The sequence below is a fragment of the Helianthus annuus genome, chromosome 8 (genome assembly GCF_002127325.2).
Source record: "Helianthus annuus cultivar XRQ/B chromosome 8, HanXRQr2.0-SUNRISE, whole genome shotgun sequence".
NCBI classification, from domain to species: Eukaryota; Viridiplantae; Streptophyta; class Magnoliopsida; order Asterales; family Asteraceae; genus Helianthus; species Helianthus annuus.
This window is the reverse complement of record NC_035440.2, coordinates 22002453-22011468: the sequence shown is the minus strand read 5'-3', so window position 1 is coordinate 22011468 and position 9016 is coordinate 22002453. Positions and strand designations below refer to the sequence as shown.

The 9016-nt window shown below is 37.1% G+C and overlaps 1 protein-coding gene across 2 annotated transcripts; it reads right to left on the bottom strand.

The window, feature by feature from the left end:
- Positions 1 to 548: 548 nt before the first annotated feature.
- LOC110872347 (probable tocopherol O-methyltransferase, chloroplastic) lies at positions 549 to 6205 on the bottom strand. Of its 2 annotated transcripts, none has more exons than XM_022121129.2 (6): positions 5843 to 6205; positions 3317 to 3486; positions 3014 to 3118; positions 2551 to 2754; positions 1812 to 1914; positions 549 to 953 (listed from the first exon to the last, which is right to left on the bottom strand). In XM_022121129.2, the coding sequence occupies exons 1-6, from the start codon at positions 6099 to 6101 to the stop codon at positions 850 to 852; spliced, it is 945 nt and encodes a 314-aa protein (XP_021976821.1). In that variant the 5' UTR covers positions 6102 to 6205; the 3' UTR covers positions 549 to 849. The 2 variants fall into 2 exon arrangements, with proteins under 2 accessions (XP_021976821.1, XP_021976820.1); XM_022121128.2 differs by lacking the exon at positions 5843 to 6205 and adding an exon at positions 4529 to 4902.
- Positions 6206 to 9016: the final 2811 nt, after the last annotated feature.

The window sequence follows — 9016 nt, the reverse complement described above, 5'->3', positions numbered from 1 at the left end:
TCAGACTTTGTATAATACTTAACCATTCAGAGACAAACATCTGAACCATTCAGACATCTGCTCACGAAACAAACAGTCTAAATCATTAAGTGCTGAACCATTAAGATGTCTGAACCATTAAGAGCCTCATTAAGAAGTAAACAAACAGCCCCTTACTCGTTTCCTTTTATCCCCTTTGCCCCTTTGGCAACCTAAAATCGATTTCACTGCTCATCATTTCATCATCGACGGTACACTTCAACTTCATTGCATGCAAACTGAAAATGACTTTTTAAACTTTTAGAAGTGATTTTCGACTCTGGTATGAGATGGTTCCAATTTCATAGATTCTAAAGATTTCTTTAAACATCAACTTTAAACTACAATTATAACCACATTAAAGATTTCTTTAAAGATTCTAAAACATCAACTTTAAGATGGTCCCCATATAACCAATACACATATAGCCTGACAACCCAACAAAACTTGGTGGCCATCTTCATAGTACGACAAAGACATACCAAGGAAGGATTCGGGATGGGAGGACGAGGATCCGTTACATTTAATCCTTTTTAAAACCAAAAGCAACAATATAAAATCAAAATAAAAAACAAAACTAACATGCTAGGTTCTAATTCCTTGGGATGCCATTGTCCATAATAGTACACATTCATGATTCTTATGCATCACCACTAGATGGTCCCGGCATAATCAATACGCGTAGAACCTTGGATTATGACTCGACGGAACTTGAGGGCACACAACATAGTACATAGAGATACATGGCGACTTGCGAAAATAAAAGAAAGGAAAACAGTGACATAATTCCAGAATACATACATACGATTATACGAATGACTCCATCCATTTTTATTCAGGCTTTTTGCATGTAATGATGGAGAATTTTATTACATCCTTCTTAAATCCTTCAATCATTAGTGGCATTACCATTGCCCCTCTTATGGACTTCCAACCTAATCAATTTTAATCATTAACAATATAAGGAAATTAAAAAATTACATATAAAAGGACGTGCTCAAACCAGAATCTAGAAAACTGTGAGAACCACGTAAACACATGTACATTTTGCTTGAAATTCAATGCAAAAGACGGCTATCTAACCGCATAACCGCTCCACTATCTCTCTCTTCCACTTTATAACATAACCACAACGTAAAAATGTTTATATGATTCTTGTAGTTTTCTCCTTAAAATTGATAGTATACTGAGCGTGCCCTATCTCTCTATTTACATGTATATGGACGCGTTTAATACATAACAATTATTAAGTCGGGAACCTCAATTTATACTTAAATAATTGTATGTTGTGGATGTCAAATTTAGTGGACGAGAGAAAGTGAGGCAGTTACACGATTAACTTATGTCTTAGATAAGTAAACGTGATTATATTAGTTCTCACAATTCTCTACTTAGAATTGTGTGTGTGTGTATATATGTAGGGGTGAATTTTTTTTTTTCAAACAAAACTTTAGCGTGCTAAGAAATTACGCTGCTAAAAATTGAGCTAGAGTAATTATTATTGCGTCATAGTTTTCAAGTAGCGTAATAATAATTACTCTAGTTCAATTTTGTTGTAGCGTATGATACACTACAACAAATGAAGTAGCATATCTATCATTACGCTACTTGAAAACTATGGCGTAATAATAATTACTCTAGTTTAATTTTGTTGTAGTGTAATTACACTATTTAGAAAAATGTCACCGCGTGTTATTTCTCTTTGGTGTGTACGCTTCTTACAGTAAAACCTATTTGTAGTTGATCCTAATCCTATATATGTGTGTGTGTTTAAGTAAAAAAGTTTGCATTACCACTACGTAGCAATGAAGTAATGCCCTTCCAAGACAATGCTGTTTTTATTACAGCAGGCCAAAACGGGGCCACATTGCCAGACCAGTCTGCGGATTTTATGTCCTGCAAAGTGACACTTCAAGCTATTTATAACGTGAGGTGTAAATGGAATTTACTTATACATTATTTGGTTCAGGGTCTATCTTAATATTAAATGAGTCAAATTAAAAAAAAAATATATATATATATATATTTTTTTTTTTTTAAATGATAACGGGTCAAAAGTCTCCTAACACGTAACTAAAATGTGTAATACATATTAAATAATTTAAGCAATAGAATCGAGCTGGGGTCTCACTGGAAGCAGTCTTTCTATTCCTACGGGGTAGGTAAGGCTATTTACATTTTACCCTCCTCATACCCTACGTTAGCTTTGCTATTGGTGGTGTTTATTGAGTATGATGATGATGAAGCGATAACTATTTACAAAAAATAAATAAATAAACAAAACGTGTTTCAGGTCAATCGAACTACATAAAAATCAATAACTGTTTTCGAACCAACTCTTTATTATCCGTTACCCTGCCTGTACGACCCTTTAGTTTGCCAATTCACAGACCGACAGACATAGAGAGGTGGTTGGAGTGTACGGTAGTTGGTAGCCCCCCTCAAGATTCTTAAAGTTAACTAAATGTTTGCAAATATTAATATAAACTCTGAAATTAAACTAGGTTTTGGGTGATTAATAATGAAGTTTACCTGAAGAGAAAGGGATTCTAGTAACTTTACATAATCAGCTGTAGAACACCAAGCAGGAAGATAAAAGCTGGAACAAATCTTATTCAAGATTTTTTCTTCCTCGGGGCGAAGGGATTTTTCTCCGGGGTTAAGATCTCTGTGGCACCATGTAACTATGATAATGGTAGCTCCGGGGGCAGCCACCCGAGTCAACTCACTAACAAACTGATGAATTCAATAATTAAAATTAAAATATTATATCAAAATACCCTAGTATATACGCTATTTTACATGTATATAACCGCTATCTATATTTAAGTGCTATCTATATTTAAAAAAAACTGAAATCCCGCTATTTATGGCTAGATATCCTGTAGCGACCTTCGACCTATACGCTACGCTATTTGCTATAGCGACCATAGCGATCGCTATTGACAACTACGATATGATAAGAAATTTAAACTATGTGAAGGAAAACAAGAACCTTAAGTTTGTCAGGCATGTGCTCTCCACTCTCCATTGACCAAACCAGGTCAAACTTTCCATCAGGAAACGGCTGGTTCAAAGCATCAGCAACTTGAAATGAAACCTGCAAACCCCTCATGGTGAATTCAAGAATTATATGCTCGTAATAACCATGAAAAACAGTTAACTTCGTTAATAATCGTAGTATGTGTACAGGCTTTTAGAGATAGCTACTCAATTATACGAATTTGATGTGCAAAAAGTCAAATAGAAGAATTGATGTGCAATATTCTCCCCCAAAAATCTTGACAAACTGTGGTACCTTATCGGCCAACCCTTGGGCCGCAGCAAGGGCATTAGCTCTCTCAGCTTGCACAGGGCTGAGGGTGATTCCGTGACATTCGGCTCCGTATTTTCTTGCTAGATACCTTGAACTACCTCCTATACCACACCCGACATCAACTATGGTTTTAGGTTTCTTTTCCGGATCATCTGCAACGAATGGCAAAATGGTAAGCGAGGGAGTCACAAGTCAAAATCACAAGACTGACAAATCACAATCTACTGTAAGAAAACACTCTTAATGTGACAGTACTTTTTTTTGACAGTACATTAAAAGTATAATTTGCATCCGACAAGTTATTTAATTTCAACTTTCAATCCTGAAAAATTTCACCATTAATTCAAAGCTAATCTTCAATAACCTAATTGACAGTCATGAAACAAAAACTAATAACAAATACATAATCAGTAACCATATCCATAGGCGTAGCATAGTGGGGGCCGAGGGGCGTCCGACCCTCCGAACTTTTCGCTCAGTAGTGTCCAGTATGTAGTTTTCGTATAGAATTTTTTAGGTATATACGTTTTCGTCCCCCCGGTTTTATAATTTTTTAGGTATAATTTTAGGTCAAGCTTCGCCACTGACCATATCATTCACAAACTGCAGTAGCATTAGCAAATGAGTTCACTCAGTAAAAGTACAATTTTCATTTAATTTCAATCCTTGTGAGATTACAGCCATGAAATCAACTTCAATTTTCAAAAACCTAATTGACAGTCATGAATCTAACAACAACTAACAACAAACACATAACCTGTAACCAATCATTCACAAACTATTGTAGCATAGGCAAATTCAATAACAAACGATTCATCCACCAAAAGTGAGTATAAAATATTTGTAAATCAGAAACCGCATCAAACTTCGAAATCTCCGTTCGAAAACACACGTCTAATTCAAAATCGGCATAGATTATTCAGCTATAACTCAAACTTAGTTCTCAAAAACCTAATTAACAATTACAAATCTTATAACAAACACATAATCAGTAAGGATACCATTCACAATCAACTATAGCACCATCGAAACTAATAGCAAATAAAATCATTCAGAAAAAGTGAGTACAAATTATAAAACTCAAAAACCGCATCGAAAACTCCGTTCAGACACCGCTTTTCATAATACAAATCTAAAAGTTCTAAACCGTCAGATTCAATTAAACAATAACAGAATAAATCCACTGATAACTACCTGAAACAGAGGCGAACGTTAGGGCTTGTTCAATCATACGGATCTGAGCAGAACGGTGATCGGAGAGTTCAACGACGTCGTCGGAGTTATAATATCCGTGATGCATGTGTTCTCCCCATATGTTCTCCCACATACCTGAGGATTCGTCGTAGAACTCTGCGATTCCTTTTTTGAGCTTCTGCTGCTGCTGGTCATCATCTGCCGCCGTCAGCTTCTCCGTCATCGGCGTCGCCGATACGCCAACTGCCGTCGTAGCCATAGCAGGTTGTGTGAGTGAGTGGTGAATTTGGCGGTGGTGGTGGTGATGTGTGTCAACAATGGCACGTAAAGCTTCACAGAGTTTACGTGGTGTTCAAATAGACATGAACGGAAATAAAAATTTAGAAATTATATAATAATAATAATAATAATAATAATAATAATAATAATAATAATAATAATAATAATAATAATAATAATAATAATAATAACAATAATAATAATAATAACAACAACAAAAATAACAACAATAATAATAATAATAACAATAACAACAATAATAATAAGAACAATAATAATAATAACAATAATAAAAATAAAAATAATAATAATAATAATAATAATAATAATAATAATAATAATAAGAGTTAATTGCCCGGATGGTCCATGTGGTTTAACGTTTTTTCACATTTAGTCCCCACCTTTTGAAAATAGCAGGTATGCTCCCTATGGTTTGTTATTTTGTTACTCGGATAGTCTCTGAGTAGATGTCAGTTAGTTTGGAAATAGCAGGTATGCTCTCTATGGTTTGTCATTTTGTTACTCGTATAGTCCCCTGATATTTACTCAGGGGACTATCCGAGTAACAAAATGACAAACCATAGGGAGTATACCTGCTATTTTCAAAAAGTGGGGACTAAACGTGAAAAAATATGAAACCACAGGGACCATTCGGGCAAGTAACTCTAATAATAATAATAATAGGTTGTTGTATCTGGAATATTCATATATTTGACCAAAGAGGCAATGCTATGCAATAGTGAATTTAGTTCGTAACAAAATATCATGTGTGTTATGGTGGGACTTTAACCGGTGAATTTTTATTGGATTTGGTGACAATTCGGGTGGAGGAGCTTTGTTAGATGTTAAAAAAGAATATTCATGTATTTGATTATGAGACTAGAAAAAAAAAATATTTTAAAACTCAAAAACCGCATCGAAACATCGAAAACTCCGTTCAGAAAGCGCTTTTCATAATTTCATCTATACAAATCTAAAAGTTCTAAACCGTCAGATTCAATTAAACAATAACAGAATAAATCCACTGATAACTACCTGAAACAGAGGCGAACGTTAGGGCTTGTTCAATCATACGGATCTGAGCAGAACGGTGATCGGAGAGTTCAACGACGTCGTCGGAGTTATAATATCCGTGATGCATGTGTTCTCCCCATATGTTCTCCCACATACCTGAGGATTCGTCGTAGAACTCTGCGATTCCTTTTTTGAGCTTCTGCTGCTGCTGGTCATCATCTGCCGCCGTCAGCTTCTCCGTCATCGGCGTCGCCGATACGCCAACTGCCGTCGTAGCCATAGCAGGTTGTGTGAGTGAGTGGTGAATTTGGCGGTGGTGGTGGTGATGTGTGTCAACAATGGCACGTAAAGCTTCACAGAGTTTACGTGGTGTTCAAATAGACATGAACAGAAATAAAAATTTAGAAATGTTATTTAAGTAGGTGATGCCCCGCCCGCGTTACGGGCCAATAGCCGAATATTTCTCAATCAACTAAAAAAACACTACTATAATTTTGCTAGGAAAAAAACTAAAATGATGTTAAGACTGTATTTTCGGCTCTGGGCAAAACTACAATTTTTCAGGACTAATGAGCAAGTGTTAAGCAGCTCCTGACACAGGAAAAAATTAAATCGGGTCAACCAATAAAAAAAAGTTTTATACTTTTGCGAAAAAAAACTAAAACGATTGGAAAACGTAATTTTGAACTGAGGGCGAAATCATAATTTTTATTCAGGGATAAAATCATAAACTAAATGGACCAATGGGGGAGTGTCAGGCAGCTGCCGGCATGACTGTAAGTTTACACTTGGGGAAAATTGTAATTTAACCAGGAAAACAAACAAAAACGATGGAGAAAATGTAAATTTAATTTGAGGGCAAAATCGTAACGTGGCTGTGAGGAAAAAAGACTAATGGCGTGTAAATTTAAACGGGGCAAAATCGTAATTTTTAACCAAGGGCAAAATTGAAATTTTTAGCTGGGAGCGAAGGCGTAAATTTAGCATAACTCCTATTCTGGACCTCGGATTGACGTGAAATTTTAGGGACATGTTTAGAAATCAGTAACCAAGGTTATGATCCTTTCATATGTCCGAAATTCTCGTTTTAATTTAAAAAGGGCGTTACGGTCAACTTTTAAGCATTTAACGGAAAAGTGTAAAAGACTCGGACAAACAACGAACCGGTCACAGAGGGTCATACCATTATGTAACTTGGTCCTAAGAGAGTCCTAAGGCATATCTAAATCAAACTTTAACGGGTCAAAACTGAAGTCAATACAAAAGTCAAACTTTTGCGACTTTCGGCTCCGAACCGGGTCAAAACAGAAAATGGTCGGATCAAACAAGCTTAGACTAGTTTATATACTTATTATCATGTTTCATGAGTGTTCAAACAGGTTACATATCACCTACATTACAGATTATGCAAGAAATCGCAAAAAGACATTTCTGTTGACTTTTTCTAAGTATGTTTGACTCGACATTTGGACTAGTTAGAGTGGGAATCAGAGGGTGCCCTTTTAGGGGTTTAATGCCCACATGATTACCATCATATTACTATCTTTGATTCGACAAATCACTGGACCATTCGTGATTTATCGCCAAGTCAATCGTTAATTACGACGGATTGACTTTTAAGCTAAACTAAGCAAAAACTAAGCCATAAAAGGGTTGGCGTACTTACAGAAGCTAGGTGCACGACTTAGAATGTTAGAAGAGTGCTTGAGAGCTCCAAGAATGATCAGAAGGCAGGTTTTGAGGTGTGTTTCACTCATGCACAATGTAGTGCCTTTTATAGTGAAAAATTAGGCTTAAGATCATTACAACACACCCTACATTGGATCATGGATGATCAGCAGGTGGCCCTGGGTGCTAGGGAGCAAGTAGAGGGCGCCCATGCTTCATTAATTGCTCACAAGATCGTTCACAAGCTAAATCATTGAATCTGTCCAATGTTTCTGCATCTGGGACTCGTACGCGGCCCGCTTCAACTTGCTTGTTTCACTCAGGCGGGCCGCCTGAGGCCTAAATTTCAAGATTTTCAAATCTTTTGTAATCATTAACCTGACCTTTCGGTTTCGAAGGGGTAACTTTGCGATTTGGCCCTTGATTATTTACAACTAAGGGCCTCGTGACCTTTACCCGCACTGTTAAGTCTCCGGTTAGTTTAATTACTATCCGAAAAGCCTTAACTTTTATTGTTGACGCTTTTAACCCATCTCGTACGAATTTGATCATAACTTTCTCGTTTTAAAACGGAACTTCGCGAAATTTATATAGTATATTCTAGTGAGTATATTTTACTGTTACAAAGCCTCAGGTTCGTCAAAGGGTCACTCAGAGGTATAATTAAACATGTTGACATAGTTAACCCCTGTAGCTTGTAATCTCTCACTTTCTTCCGCGTTTCGCTCCGTACGATCCATGATTTATTCGTTTGAAGGTACGAGCATCGTTTAGGGTTACTATACAGTATATTTACCCTTTGTTGACATTTATAACCCTCGAATTTACATACTTTCAAGGTTTGTCAACTTTAGTCCTTTATTTAATATCTAATGCCACGTGTAAACTCATGACACGTGTTAACACATTATTGGACACAAAATTTCGAGGCGTTACATGACGGGAGTCCCCAGGAGTCTAACTAAACACCGGCTCAACACTTACTCATGGGCGAAGCCGGTAAAGCAGAAAAAGCGGAGCATGGGACCTAATAAAAGAAGGGCTGCTTGTGAAGAAACCCAAAAACTGCTCAGGGCAGAGATAGTCAGAGAGGTCAAGTACCCATCCTGGATCGCCAATCCAGTCATGGTCCAGAAGAAGGACGGGGGGTGGAGGATGTGCATCGATTTTCAAGATCTAAACAAAGCATGCCCTAAGGACTGCTATCCCCTCCCGGAAATAGACACCCAGGTGGACTCTTTGTCTCAATACCCTCTGAAGTGCTTCCTGGACGCCTACAAGGGGTACCACCAAATCCAGATGTCGATAGAAGACGAGGAGAAAACCGCCTTCATCACAGATGAAGGGACGTTCTGCTATACCAAGATGCCCTTCGGCCTCAAGAATATCGGGGCCACATATCAGAGGTTCAGGAACACCTTGTTTTGGGAGCAACGAGGAAGGAACTTAGAGGTGTACGTCGACGACATTGTTATCAAAAGCTTAACAGAGATGGCCATGATAGATGACATAGCCGAAACTCTCAAC